Consider the following 16,215-nt stretch of genomic DNA (forward strand, 5'->3'; position numbering starts at 1 on the left):
ATAGTGACTCTAATTTCCATTGTTGTTTCAGAGCTGTGTGCCCCTCATTCGGTCTCAACCAGCCACTCTCCCAAGATAGAATATCACTTCTCCAATTTCAAAAATGTAATTAGTTGAAATTTGCATCATCCATAGGGAGTTAGCTGATGACCTGTGATGATATCCTGAGTACACCACGATCTTTTTGCAGCCCTTGGTGACCAGAAATTGTTCCTGCGAAACACCAATGTTTGTTTAGTGTCAAAGCACTTGACACGCAGCCTGGTTGAGATGTATTTTGCTCAGCTTGGTCTCTGATACTAGTGTGATTGAGTCGTAACAAATCAAAAAATATCTTGGTTAATGAAAAAGCCAAAATCAGTACAAAATATCCAGAAAGGGACATGGACACAAATTTAGTTTAGAAACTGCATTAAATAGAGGAAACAAAACATAAAAATATAACATTAAAAGGCATATTGGGAAAGGAAAAGATAAATTAAATCATCAAATTAGCCTGCATCCAGATGATTGCAAACCTCCTGAGTAAGCACAACCATCAAATTATGGCAGGCTGCTGTCATCTGACAAGGTTTGTGCAGTTGTTTTGACATACTTCTCTAAAACCATTTTGATGATGAATTCCAGGGTACATGGCAGACCCATATTCGGGTTCCAAAATGAAGCTTCCTCTCCTAATTGTTTTTTTTAACATCTATTGTATCCTGTTGTAAGGGGATAAAACCATAAAAGTGCTTAATCTGATACAGTTAAAGGATACAAATGCTGGTCCTGGTTATAGTCTTAAGTTTATAGACTGAACGTAAAGCAGTAACAGCTAGGTGTACAGACGGGTTGGCAGAAGCTCTCTACCTCCGCTTAAAAAATTTACTGCAACAGCGACAAAGTGGACCATGCAATGTGACTGCCATCGGGTTGTGGTTTCTCATGTCCAATCTAGATCTTTGTAGTCCTTTAGCTGGGCAGTGGTTCAGATCTCATGCACTAAGAGAGCTAGATGTGGAGGAAGAGAATGTCGTCTGCGAGAGCCCCAGCTCTAAAATGTGCTGCTACTAGCACTCCATCAGACACCCAATTGAAGTTTGATTAGGAGAGATCTGAAGTATTTCTGCTTTTCTCATGCCCACTGCCTGATCTGTTTCTCGGACTCTCTTTCACCTGCCCTGTTGATCTGTTACACCTTTGTTTGTATTTATGTATGTATGTAAAGAATTTCAAGAGCGCAACTGTTACTCCTAGGAGTGTCCTGGCGCTAATGCAGAAGAAGAGACAACAGAAGGACTATGAGAAAAGGACCTAGGAACTAGAAAAGAACCAAGTCTTGAGCTTTTTCCAAAACAGGGGGTAGACTTAATGTATCTGATTTTCAGCTGAAGTTTATTCCACAATGAGGGGCCCAGGAGAGCGAAAGATCTGCCCCCGGACCTAGCCTTCTTAACCCACGGGACTCTGGCAAGACAGAGGTTGGCAGAGCGCAGGTTTCTCCGGGGGATATAGGACTTAATTCTTGCTCGTAAATACCCAAGGCCAGTTCCGTATAAGGCTTTCTGGGTAATAAGCAGAATCTTAAAACTGATCCTTTTCGAGACCGGGAGCCAGTGAAGATCATGAAGAAGTCGTGCTACTTGGGAATTTCGGAAATTGTTGGAGCAGGCGCGTTCTAGACCAGTTGCAGTCTATCAATCAGATAGTCGGGTAGGCCCACGTACAGTCCATTCCCATAGTCCAAACGTGCCGTGATCAGGGCTTGGATCCTTGTTTAGGCATAAAAGACAAAAGATACAGAAACTTTTGCAACATACGTAGTAAGGCAAATCAAGTGCACACTACTGAATTAACTGGGGAGCGAAACAACAGATGTCCATCAAATTTAATGCCCACGTTTTTCACTGATGCATTTTGAGTAAGCGGTGGGGGGCATCGCTAGGCCAGAAAGACTGCCAAGACACCTCTGCTTCCTGGCCGAAAAAGAGGAGCTCGGTCTTCCCAGCATTGCATTTGAGTTGACTTATAGAGATCCACCTAAACACTGCACTGACACAATTCCGGATTTTATCACCCAGGAATGACTCATTGTTCTCCCATGAGAACAGCAGTTGGGTGTCATCAGCTGAGACAATTGTCATTGGTCTGTAGCACCCCAATACCATTGGTGACAGTACACTTTTACAAATACAAAGCCCCTTTGTTAATATAGAAATATTACTCTGATGCGCGGGTGCACTTCAGATGCACAGTATTTAACTCATTTGCACATGCACATGTCCCCATGCATTTTAAGAAGTTCCCTTTTACCCATGTCCTTGCACCACTGCAGGATCAAGCACACAGGGAAGGCTGCCCATTTAGGGCCCTATTACAAGTGAGGCGAAACGTTGCATTCCGTCATGTATTCATTTTGTTCCACCTGATTATGTGTTGTAGGTGTTTCCACACCTGGTTTTTCTGAGTGTAAAAAAAACTGACAAGATTTTGTAGCAGAAGAAACTGGCTGCAAAATTCGCCTGAGACTTTGGCTGCAGTAGCAGCAAAGTCATATATATATGTGAGCAAGGCTCTTCGGAGCCGAAACGTCATGCGGCTGAATTTGCACGAATAAATCATCAGCACTATACTTGGTCTGTGTCCGTGGTATCCCTGCCTGTGCGAGGTTTTGGCGCGCTGTGTGAAAACGCGGTAATCCGGATATATATACATACATATATATATATATATTCAGCCAATAACTGTCCAAACCACCTCCAGCTTTGCAAAAACCGGCAAAGAAGAAGGAGAACATATATATATATATATATATATATATAAGGCACATAGTGACACTCCAGGGACCCTCTTCCAAAAGGAAGCTGTGGATGTACTTATTAACATCTTTTTGATAAGATGTGCTGCTCTTGAGGGGTACCAGAAAGTACACAAAGAATGGCTGTAGCCTGGGCTACAGAGGCTCCTAAAAATTTGGAAAAGCCTCATGTCCAATCACAAATGGATTTCACATTGCTCTTCCTGTTGCACCTTCCTTTATGCTGGCAGAAGTATCTGTGAACCCCTGTATCAATCCTTTGTGGGGAGAAAGACAGGTAGGGAGGGAAAGTGATAGAGACAAAAAATGTGATAGACCCTTGAAGAACACATTATGCTATGCGCCTGATGCACATCTGACTTTTGCCCATTTGAAGGACCGGGTTTTAGAACCCAGCGGCGTCAGGGAAAACGCCCGATGCCTTCGAGTTCCCCTGCCTTGGTAAACAGAGACACGGGACACTTCTTGATGACGTCAAAGACCAAAGTTTATTGGCTGCAACCAGGAACAGAGGTCTACGAAGCACAACACGGGTGGTTCGCTAGAGACTGCACAAATTCAATGAGCGGAGCATGGTCTTTTATGCCAAAAATCAAGCCTCAGGCAACATTCCAAATTAGCATTGGGTTCATACAAACTGACCAATTGTAGAGCGACATTTCAAACATATCGCATGACGACAATCCCATTTTCCGTTGTCCAGCGCACCAGAAATGACCAAGCACATTCCAATATTCCTGTTCAGTCAGGCCGGACAAACCCATCATAAAACCCTCAACCCAAATCAGTGATTATGTCGTAAAGGAAGGAGCAGAAACAGATTGGTAGCAAGATAGAAAGGTGGGTGCAGTGTACTGTAAACGCTGGCATGTCCTGCTCTTTGATCTTTATCTGACCAGCTGTTTAACAAGGAACTGGCTCAACGAGGTCAGCCTCGGGCAAGGAGTCAGTTCGGCCAGGTCATTCAGAAGTCAACTAAGGTGCACGTGTCCCAAAGACTCGTTCGGCCGCAGTCATCGGCCTATGTGAGGGCAACCACACAAAATGGCTGGCGTACACAAAATGGAACCCAAAGGTTCAAACGAAATCTCTAAATACATAGTGTTCTCCTTGATCGATTAATGTGAAAACACTCGTACATACCGCACTCGTGATTTGCGGTCCGTTGACACCAAAATCGTCTATTTCCGAAGACCTTTATTGAACAGGTTCGGACCACCGAACCATGGACCCTCAAACCACGGAACTACACATTGTCAAAGCCACTGAAGAAGATTCCTTCTCAATAAAAGCAGGGAGTCACGTATGTCTGAAGTCTTTAATACTTCAAGGGGCTACGAGGGACTTCGTGCCCCCCCCCTTTTTTGTTTTAGATTCGGAAGAGAACCAATCTTCTCATAGGACCCAGATCTCAAAGTGATATTCAAGGAAATAAAGTGAGCCATATTCAGTGTACTTTTAAGACTCCATGCCGGATGTTTTATGTATGTGGTTTTCATGCTGGGCAGTAAAGACTCAAACATTAGGAAGTCAGCGCTTGGGAAGCTTGGTGTGCAGCTGAGCCGCTGGCGGCTCATGATATAAACAAAAGCCTCATGGAGGTGTAAGGCAAACATGGTTCTGAGGAAAAGACTGCAGACACGGCATAAGCTTGCATTATTGATCTTTCCGCTACAATTTGCGCTTCTCCCTGCTCTTCACCCTGTTACGTTCATCCTGGTCATGGCGTTTGGACCCGTCAGTGAAGAGTAGACCCACACATTGGGATCCATGAGATTAGGGAAGGGCTAACTTAATGTGCCGCTAGGCTATTGCCAGCTCATTCCATAAATTAAGGCCTCACAATTTGTGCAGATAATACAAAATGTGTTGACATCCTGCATGAGTCTGGAGGCGAGGAACATTGCCTGGTTACATCAGAACAGCAAAGGTAGGAAATAGTTTACTATGTGTTCTTAATTTAGTCAACACACCATGAGGAATTTGTGCGCAGACCAGCAAATTAGTTTGACAGCTCTAACTCTGTCTCCTACAGTTATGTAGGAAGTAACCTTGTTGGTGGACATAAATGGATGTAGCAAGATTCTTCCTCATGTACATTAGTCAGCAGCATGAACTCTTGTATTTAGTCCTGTGAGTGTTCAGTGGTTTGTTCAGTCCTGCCACATCAGTTGCGTCTTTTAACCATTAGGATGGGCTGTTGGCTGAGAGGGAATGGCAGAACTCTTTATCAGTTAGTACTAATGATCTCATTAAGTCATCTAAGGTAGAACCATTATGTCAAAGGACTGGCATTGCTACTTTCTTTGCCCTGCTTGAAAATACTTCCTCTGCACTGAAGGTTACAACTTAGGCTGGTTGTTGGCAACCCAAAAATATATTGAAATCCAGGTAGACCTCCTTCAAGCTCTTGTCACCTATGTTTCCTCATTAGATGAAAGCTAAGATTATTCAGTAGGTAAATAATAGCGATGCTAATCAAAGACCAAATTAGCTGTACTTTCACTGTGGTTCTCATTGAGAATGGATTGACTGGCCCACCTTCTTCAGCCATAGGGCTGTCTGTTTTTTTCTACTTCCTGGATAAGCAGGGTTCTAGGAGCAACGCCGTTAGATAGATGCTCACCACCAAGACCTCGTTGTCGGTGGGTGGAATGGTGTAAGGGATTTGAGAGAAAAGAAACACAAAACACAGCTGGTGGTACCTCTTATATTGGACTGGGCATTGATCCCAAGCAGTATACAAACTTACCCTTTGCTCCACCTCATGGGCCTCTGACAAAACCCAGACAGTACAAGGAGACAGTTTGCGTAATCAGGAGCACATTAGATGGTAGCGTCTATGGCAAGGTGGACTCACCAGATGCCTTAATGCAATAGCTGTATCCACAGAACCTACAGACAGGAAGCACGAAGAGGGAAAGGGAGAAAACAAAGGTGCCAGAAATGCTAACAGTGATAGTTTTGTATGTGACAGTCTACAGTTAGATGCTTTCTTTCTTCCGACTGACCTGGCTAGTCTTGGACACTTGTACTAATTGTCTCCTAACAAATATACAATATAATGTGAAATCAGATTTCATGTTCATTGAGTGAACAATATTCATTTCAGTTTACTATATTGGATGTGGAATAGTGTAGTGTGAGAAACTGTAATACATGTCTTTTTAGTTAAAGGGGTAACTGGATGACCAGCTAAATTATCCCAGGACTGAGGCCATTGGTTAAGCGTTGGCTTGGAGGTATAGAAGTGAAAGGGATGATATTCCAAACATGTAATTAGTTGGCAGACATTCAGACCATTTTTGAAAGATGTAACGGATGGTGTCAGTTTAAGTTGCTATGTTATATGATTCAATATATTTTGCTGAGCATTTTCCTGAACCAGCTTACAAACAGGTGAGGTATCAGGTAGCTAAATGCTTAATCTAGTGGAAAGCCTAGGAGAATGTTCACTGGTTGTGCCGCGTGGCTCAACATGCGAAGGTCTACTGAAATTCCTTTTGTTCTGTCACCCTAGCCTTCCTCCCCAGGAACTGTTTAATTGTGTTTTTTTTTGTTTGCTTAGTTTCTTTTCCATATATATATATAGTTAAGATAAGAAGAAAATGCTTCCAAAGTTACATTTTCCTCTGCTCATATCACTGTTTTTTTTCAGATTCTCCAGTGGTTTGTACAGCTATGCATGGGAGTACAACACATTCATAGTAAGCGAGTGTTGCATAGGGATATCAAGTCCACGGTAATTTTAATCAATTTTCTTTTGAAGTCCTATTTTTTCCTTACTTAAAAAGGCACTGATGACCTGATTAGTTTTAATCGAGGACATGCATAACCTGTTAACTCTATCATTTGTGGCAGACCCAGCACAAAATCCTTACATTTTGTTTCACACACCAATTTGCACAGGGTTCACTGATATTGAAGCTTAGAAATTCAGGTGGGGCATGTGACAGTGGGGCATTGAGGACTATGGATAGTTTATTTTTTTTATTGAGGAACACACATCGTCTTTTCAATTAAAACTGCATTTTGTTGTATTCTTTGATTACATTTTTGCCTTAAACCCAGATAGCTCCAAACCGACAGCTTAAAGGTCCACACAGACAATTCCTCATCCTATAAAAATCTCTGCTAAAATAAAGCAATATAACATTTCAGATGAACACAAAGCCGTGGCTCACACCTTGAAACTAGTAACAATGCTAATGACCCACCACTTCATTCACTTCCCTCACTCCTCCAGGTGTGATGCATCGTTCTGATTGATGTTATTTACATTTACAATGTTTCCCTCTAAAAGGGAGGATAATCAGTACACGTTCATATTGATTCACTTGTTATGCCAAGCCTATTGCAGTTTAACATCCAGTTTCTACATCCAATCATATATAGATGTGCAGTGGGGAAAGCTCATCTGTCGGTTTGTATGTCTGATAGACAGCACGTTTACTGGTCTCTTATATTTTACATGTGAACAGTTGATGTAGGTTCATATGTTATTTCTGGCAATTTTTGTTGAAGGGTGTCAAAGTGAACTGGTGTTCTTGTTTAATTAATGGTTTATCTTATTTGATTGTTGAGTTATTCTGTGAGAGAGACATATAAAAAAGCATAGAACTATTCTCCATCCTTACACTTATAGACACATACATCTTATAGAAGTCATCAGAGCTTGAACAAATATTAAAACATATTAGCAAGGGCAGATTATGTAAGTCGTTGGGATCCCTAAGGTGACCTTGTCCTCGGCTACAAGTCAGAGAGTGCGCTCAAGAAGCAAGTGTGTGATATTTAAGGTCACATTTTGCTGTTACCAGCTGACACTGAGTTCGTGATGGGCCACTGTGTCTTTCCCACTTTACAGAAGGGGTCGCTGGTTATCCCTCAGGACCTAAGTGCTGAGCAAGCAATAAGTGGCAGTCTTGAGGCAGAGGGTGGAGCATGATGAGTACAATGGATAGGAGAATGGGGAGAGACTTTCCAACATAGGTATTGGAAGTAACGATGCGGGGTGCTTTAGCACCTCCAAAATAACCATCAATCAATCAAACATTTATAGAATGCAGCAAATCACCCGTGAGGGTCTCAAGGCGCTTGGTAAGTTGGTTGCTGTGTGGTTGCTCATTTGAACATCCAGGTCTGGAATTCTATCCTGAACATCTGGAGCAATGGCGTGGTCCTGAGGTGCAGGGAGTGGCTGTTCCATGCCTTGGACGCCATGTGCAAGAAGGAGCGTCCTCTGCTGTTGGTTCGGCGGATCGGACAGATGTCAGCAAGGGAGTGGGAGGCAGATAGAAGGTATCCGTTTGGTTGTTGGGAGGTCAGGTGTTTTTTGATGAACGCTGTCCTTCTTTGTGCAGGGCCTTGTAAGCATCTTTAAACTGGCATCTCTTTTTCTCTGGATCGGGAGCCAGTGACGTTTCTTGAGGTGGGGTATGGTGTGGATCCTTCTGGGGAGGTTGAGGATGAGTCTTGCTGCTGAGGTTTGTATTGTCTAGAGTCTTTTCAGGAGGCGTGCCAGCCACCTACCTACATGCATATTAAGCCAAACAGTATTTATCCAAACAACTGTAATGTGAGCAGCTACAAAAACCTAGATAAGGACCAGGAAGACCTTTAGAGGCTAACTTAAATAGGAGAGCTATTACCAAATGAGCTCTGGATCTATCACCTATCCTTGTGGATTGGGAGTTTCATCTGTTTCCCAGAGTCATAGAGAGCCAGTGATATTTGGATTGGGGTTTCTTTTTTATTGGGCTTTCTTATTTATCTGCAAATTCCCTGCGCCAGCTTGAATTAAGAATGTTCTTTCCATAGTGCTACCTGGGATGGCAAAGAGCACACAACTAGAATAAAACCGCAATTCGCAGGATGGCAGGTTCCTAGGGCCTGCTCAGAGCTAAACAATGTGGTGGTTTGCAAAATGTATTGTGATAGGTACAAAAAGGGTGTGACTGCATATTGACATGGTGGCTGTGAGTTGGACCTCTTGAGTGCACGGATATAATAGTTTATTCAACATCCTCACTGAAAAAAAAGAAGTGTACATTTGCTGGCCCATTATATGCTTAAAGTAGCATGTCAGTGTGTTTCATATTGTCGTTTACAAACTGTATTGTGTGCAAAAACCTGTAAAAAGCATCGGAAAGCATGTGGCCTGTTATGTGATCCTCTTCAGTGCCTTCAGAGAAATTTGTCACTGAAGAGCAATCTAGACCACATTTTCTGTCAGATAAGAAAGGTATTTATATTGTGTGGGGAGATCATCAGCTGGGTTTAAAGGTTGGAGCTTGTGCAAATAAATGTTGTCTCTGGCACTATTATATTGACCACTATCTGCACTATTTGTGAAGGTAGAGAAGAGTTCATTTTATGGGTTGTTACGAGGTTGGGCCTTGCCGCCTTTGGAGAGGCAGGAAGAGCTTTTGCGCATCAGTATTGGATTCCTCCCTATATTTGTGTGCCTGTGATTTTATGAGAACTAGTAAATGTTTCAGATGCGATTTTTCCTTTTTGATTGTATAATTAGACATTGTGGCTGTCGAAGAAACATTAAACAGTGTGCAGCAGGCTTTGGAGTGCTGACTTTCAGCTGTGGAATAACCATTAATGTTTAGCAATTTAGCACATGCAAATAGTAGCTATGACTCCAGTGTGAAGGCCTCTGAGCGTTGTAGCTCTTACTTACCTCTGTGGAAGTCTTTAAATATTGGCTAAGTGCCTCCGTTCTGTGGGAAGGTAATAGAAGACATGACATGCATTGCTGCCCCAAAACGTCTGTCAGGGCCTGTTACAACTATGTTTTCACTTCAGAGCTCACTATTGTAGCAATCATGATCCTACTCAAGCCCTGATTATATATGGTCATATTTCAGACCTGAATGTGGTGTACAGTAGTTAGCGGGTGCACAATATGCATCCTAATTCGAGTTGCACTTCCTGGAACGGAGAATTATGGGCAATTTCTCTCCATCCAGAGCTGCATATAGAATAACTTTGATTTTCCACCTCTGCAAATTGCCCAGATTTGTAATCTAGTTTCAGGGATGCACAAGAAATGAGATTTGCGGCCTAACAGTAACCAGTGCCTCAGAGACACCTCCAATCCTTTACTACATAAAGTGACGTCTGTGGTGTTTTTTTTTGTGACGTCTGTGAATTGAGTGACCATTGCCCTAACCCAGTCTCTTGAAGTCATGTAGGCTAGTAGAAAAGAGGAGAGGGCTGTTGTAGTAAGGCGGGCTGTTATAGTAAGGCAGTCTGTGCTTTGACTGTTGGTTCACTTGTCTATCAACAAGTGCACCTTTTACAGGAATATAAACTCTCACACTGTTTGGAAAGCTCAACATGCTCTTTTTGTTTCTTCCTGTCTTGCTTTATTGTCTTGGTGAACTCCACAATCTGCAAATACATGGAGGATGTGTCAGGGTTTCTTGTAGTCAGTTGGTAAGAGTTGTGCACAAAGCGCCAGAGTAGAGGGTGAGTGTTTCTTCCTAGAACTAACCAGGCCTTATAAAGAGATGGTGGTTTGTGGATGCTGAAACGATAGTTGGGAGATGTAGTCTTTCCGGTATCTGTTCTTTGGATGGTGAAACATCTTTCTTAAAGAGGGCACAAACATATGCCCCACCGGTGGCAGGTGACTAGCAGGAGGATGTTCAGGTGTTGTGTCAAAAAAACAAGACTGAGACACTAGGCTCCTCTGAGCCTTTGAGTAGGGTGAAATTACTGGCACAAAAACACTGTTTAATATAGAATATTCTCAGAGGTTTCTCTCAGGTAATTTTTTACATTCTCTTTAAGCAGCACCTATATATTTTTTAGCCGTTTTCCATATGCACTTGCATTCCATCAATATTATTTTATTATGGCATCTTTTTTTGTTTAGTATGATGTAATACCAGCTCTTTACAATTTCATTTTTCTGGGGCTGCATCAAATACATCTATGTAATCTTAAATTATTCTGAGTCTCCAAGCAATCTAAGCACATTTTTTTTTTACACATTATTTTTTGTTATTAATCCTTTACCTGCGACTAAGAAAATGAGGAGCTTGGAAACCTTAAGGGGACTTAGTCACTATAAGACTTTGTGTCAACTCCTACTAGAACCCAACTGCAAGGCACTATGAGGCAGTCTCTTCACAGCCACTAGAACTCAGCTATTAATTAATAATGTGCACAATTATAAAATATGTTTTAGCCAGGGTACAAGTCCTAAAAAAAGAAGTGGGGGGATGCTGAGGTCACAACAGGAAGTGACGTCACGAAAGGTGGCTTGCACCATCAGACTCATTGCCTCCCCTCGCTCACCCCTTAGATGCGATTGCATCAGAGAAGCCAGCACATGAGCAGCGTTCTGAATGAGCTCCGTTCTCGCCCCAGAGAGGCCAAAGAGTGAATGTTTGGCTCCATTTGCTCCAGTAATCGAGCTCCTGGTAAAATAAGTGGGGAGACGCCGTCCACCCGCGTGGTACCATGACTCGAGCCCTGGTTTAAGCCTTAAAAATACTAAATGTGATTTCAGTTTTGTGTAAAGTGTATGGCCCCACCACCCTGCAGATAGGATCCATATTTTCTATCAGTTACGTCCCTCCATGACAATAATCCACCCACCTCCATCTGTAAATGCAGCAAGGCTCTGGTCAAACTGCATCAAATGTTTCCCTTTATCACAATAACGTCCTCCTGAAACTGTAAGAAGCTCAGTGACCCACGCATTTCCACGTTCTGAAACGTTAAGAGTTTACGTGAACCAATTCACACAGAATTACACAGTAACTTTGATCATTACAGACTAATTTCAAGGCTTACAGAGATAACTGATACTTTGAAGAGTCTTATTTTTCCTTTTAGTCTGACAACACATCATCTTGTGTAAGGCTGTGTTTCTTATTTCATTTTCGTTACAGTGGAATTTTTGTAACAATATGTGTCTTCTCCGGTTCTGTTGAACATGCATTTAAAAAGTGTTTTCATGATTTGCTTTTGCATCTGGGAGCCCACGTCCGCATTCATGCAATTGCATCCAATATTATTTCAGATATAGTGGCATTTCAATCGTTGTTAGTATTCAGGTCAACCTAATTCTTTATCAAATCAACAGTTTGAAGATGACAAATTGGCTAACAGACATTTCAAAATAGACCACTGATAATACCTCCAAAACCTATACATGTAAATATGTTTATTAATACATATCAAATTCAAGTACATGTATCAAAATGTATACTATTTTGCAATTGCAGAATATATTTCTAACTCAGCATGGACAGATTAAGTTGGGAGACTTTGGATCTGCTCGTCTTCTCATCAGGTATGTAAGTATACATTGTAGTTATGAATGAATGTGTGACATTATTCGAAAGGAACTGATTAAGTGACAAAAACATTAGGTAAAGGTGACTGGACTACAATGTGAGGAGAGGTCAGCAGCAGTTGTGTGCAACTGGGCCCCAGCCAGTTTCAATATATTCAGTGCCTTGGTCTGAACATTTTATAGTGGTTCTTCATTTTGTTTTCATATTTATAATGGTTGGGCCTTCCCTCGATACAGGAGAGCATGGCCATAACTAAAAAGAATGTTGAAACATCACCATTTAAAAGAATCACTTTTTATAAATATACAAATCTTAATTAAGACCTGGTGGAAAATATTTCAATCTGCACTCCTACATCAAGGCAAATAGTGTCATGAATTCAGTTCATTTAAACAAAGCTCTGATTTGTCACATACAAATATAATAGCAGGATGTAGAAAAAGTGTTAAAAAACGAAACTGCTTATGACTTATACATTAGTAAATTATCCTTAGGAACCTTGAGAAATGTTAGTTCTTTACATATTGTGACAGATTTCTTTGACACGCAAGCATGGTGAGACTTTCTGCAGAGTGGTTGGGAAACTTTTCCGCACCTAGGAATACTGAGGTAGAAGTAAAGTTGATTTTTGTTTCACCCAAGAAAGGCCCTGGCATGCTACTAATTTTCGGCAAGTTAAGAGGGAACAACAAGGACACCTATTCGCACAAATATAGAGTTTCCTGAATCTTGAGAGATATAAACTTGATGCACACATTGTAAGTCTCTTCATTGGCTGCCACTTAATGCATATATTTCAGTAAGGAGCCCAGAGGGAAAACTACGGCAGGGTTGCCCTCCACTCAAACAGCATTAATACACACAAAACCCTGTCTCATTAGGCAGACTAAGCATTTCTGTTCCAAAGCGGAGAATGTCTTGCATCAAAGTCTCCCGCTACACTACCCTTTTTATATCTAAACTTGAGGGTCTGAACAATTGTCGCCCTTAATTTAAAACCTCTCTCAATTCTCAACTGACAGTAAAAAGGAAGAAGAATATAAACATACTTCCTAATATCCACGTGTCAAATCACTAATATATAGAAAAATGTGTGCAAGACGAAATGACACCTCACAGGCGCACCACCAACGGGGTAACTGGTAGGTACTCACCAGGTTAGGCACTTTTCCTCATCATCGGCTGTCATTTCGTCCCAAAAACATAATGACAAAAGAAAGAAAATGTAAATGTAAATTGATACTTGTATAGCGCACTACTCACCCGCAAGGGTCTCAAGGCGTCCAAAACACAAAATTAGAAGTGAATAAGTGCAAATTAGTGAGCAACAGCCTCACTTACAACTGACAGAAAGTGATTAAAATCGACACACACACTTCTCTCAAACCTTTATTCTTTTATCCTAGATGTGTTATGTCGAATTAAAAAAGGGGGGGAAGGTAGCTAATATCGCATACCCACATCCACTGCCAACATGTTTCTTTGCCTGTGAACTTGCGGCAAATTCTTCAGGGCCAGACTCTCTGTCACAGCACCTCTGTTGGACACTTGTTTCTTTTCTTTTTTTACTGCCAAATAGAGAATGGAATGAAAAGGAAAACCATCCAAAAACACATTAGATGCGCCCGTATTGCACCTCTTACAGCTCCAGACGTTCTAAACACATTAAAAACTTTGTAGTTACCCTCTGTCAGCAAAAGTCTCTCATACCAGCTGCAGGAGTACACAATTTGTTATGTTATGTTATGTTATAACGCTCTTGTATAGCGCACGGCTACTCGAAAAGAGTGTCCCGGCGCTTTCCACCTGCAACTCAGAATAAAAATAACACAACACAGCAAAAAGAATAGGAAAAGAACTGAAACTGAAACAGTAAGAACAGCCTAAAGATTAAAAAGCCAGGTCTTCAGGCTCTTCCTGAATTGGAACAAATTGGCAGTGCTGCGCAGCGAAAGAGGAAGCGAGTTCCACAGCTGGGGAGCTTTGCAGCTGAAAGAGCGCCCTCCCGTGCGGGCCTTCCTCACCCGAGGGACCACCGCTTTGTAAAGGGATTCCGAACGCAAGGAGCGGACTGGTCGATAAAAGGCCAGTCTCCGCCGCAGGTATCCAGCCCCTGATCCAAACAAGGCTTTGTGCATCAAGGTCAGGGATTTAAACTGGATCCGCTTCCGGATAGGCAGCCAGTGTAGCGCCTGTAGCAGCCCGGAGGCTCGGGCTCGTCTACGCAGGCCAAAGATAGCCCGGGCGGCAGAGTTCTGTACCACCTGTAGGCGCTGAACTAGGTAATCAGGGAGGCCTAGAAAGAGGGCATTAGCATAGTCTAGCCTAGAGCCGACGAGAGCCTGCACAGTCATACGCCTGTACTCCTCAGACAACAGGGGCAGGAATTTACGGAGCATTTTCAAAATTCCATAACAGGTGCCAGCCAGACCCAGAATATGTGTTCGCAGCGACAGCTGGTTGTCCAGCTTGACACCCAGATTTTTAGCCACCAAGGAAGACTGTGCAGGAGGGCTCATGTCGGACGGCCACCAGTGCTGCCACTCCGGATCGGCAACGCAACCGAAGAATAGGACCTCGGACTTGCTTGAGTTGGCCCTTAGACTGTTCCGTTGGAACCAGTCAAAGACCAATGTGAGACAGTCCCGAATTCTCCCTCCATCAAACTCCTGGTCTTTCCCGCATGTGAAGAGGAGTTGCGTGTCGTCGGCGTAGGAGACGATCTGGGCCCCATATGCTTCCACCAAGGCCGCCAAAGGGGACATAAAGATGTTAAACAACGTGGGGCTCAACACAGAACCCTGTGGAACCCCAACTCCCAGTGGCAGCATCTCGGCAGAGCTCTGGGAAACCCAGACCGTCTGGCGGCGGCCTTCAAGGAAAGATGTGAACCACCTGAGCGCCGTCCCCCTAAGGCCGATGTCATAAAGCCTCGCTAAGAGCGCCCTATGGGGGACGGTGTCGAAGGCCGCCGATAGGTCTAACATGACCAACATGGCCCTCCCGCCGACATCCAGAGTCTCCCTGATGATCTCAGTGACCTCTGTGAGTCCTCTGTAGGATAGACCCAACGGTCGTCTTATCAATCTGAAAATTCAAGAAATTCAAAAAATTGTTGTGCAGTCAAACAATACATATTGATGCGTGTGACCCAACAACTTCAATGTCGACTTTTTTTCCAAATCAGTGTCAATCTGTGAAAATCTGCCCTGGTTGGTCCCCAACTTGAAAAGTTTGCTTGAACTGCCTTCATTAACTGCCACAACAAACCAACCGCCTTCAACACAAAGGAAATTACTTTGTTCCCATTCAATGCTGCATGTTACCAACTATAACAATGTCGTCCTCGCACTACCTGTCCCGGATGTATCCCCTTTACTGTGTCGATCCCTTCTGTTCTGTTGTGCGATCTTTACACAGAGGGACTGTGCAGTGCCCAACGTGACAGAGAACAACAAACAAACAACACACGGAACCCCCGGCTCCTCACCCATCGAGGCCTCACGGAGCGCTCGGTCTCCTTCCGTGTTTGTGGTGTCTCCCGGCCGTGAATTTATTGCCGGTCAGGTGATCCTGCTGCGTCACGTGATCACCATCACGCAACGTCTGTGTAGGCAAAACAGCGGCCGCCATTTTGAATTGGGACAGAAAGCCTTCGTTATGGTAAAACCACTTTGCTAAAGACCAACCAAATATGAAAAACTGCATTTATTAACAAATGTTTAGTCTGAAAACATTGTTTTTATCTTTTTCTTCCAAATATAGTTTTGTGTCAGGCGTCCCCGCATAGTTGAGATTACCCTGCACAAACTCATTAAGCTGGTTATACTTAATCACTGAGAGGTCATAAAGTTCGCCATTCATTTTCAAACCATCTAAACTGGTGCAGATCCCTGCTAAAAACACTAAGAACCGGCCATCAAAGGTAGTGATAAGTGTGTATTCACGGAACAAAAGCCGAAGGAAATTATCCTGTGTCTTATTGTAAAGCTTTATCTTGATACAGCCTTTGTGAGCCATGACCAGCCAGGTACAGAACTAACTCGAACTCACTTCCTGATGGTTCAAAGGAAGGAAACAGACAAGGCAGAC

General features: G+C 42.8%; 1 protein-coding gene across 1 annotated transcript in view; it reads left to right on the forward strand.

The window, feature by feature from the left end:
• Nucleotides 1-16,215, forward strand: part of LOC147698447 (serine/threonine-protein kinase Nek3-like) — a 172,592-nt gene that overhangs the window by 50,758 nt on the left and 105,619 nt on the right. The window contains exons 5-6 of the mRNA XM_086935034.1: nucleotides 6,459-6,542; nucleotides 12,052-12,119. Of these exons, the coding sequence (XP_086791160.1) occupies nucleotides 6,459-6,542; nucleotides 12,052-12,119 (152 nt within the window). The remainder of the gene's footprint in view (nucleotides 1-6,458; nucleotides 6,543-12,051; nucleotides 12,120-16,215) is intronic.

The sequence above is a fragment of the Lissotriton vulgaris genome, chromosome 8, assembly GCF_964263255.1.
Source record: "Lissotriton vulgaris chromosome 8, aLisVul1.2, whole genome shotgun sequence".
Lineage (NCBI taxonomy): Eukaryota > Metazoa > Chordata > Amphibia > Caudata > Salamandridae > Lissotriton > Lissotriton vulgaris.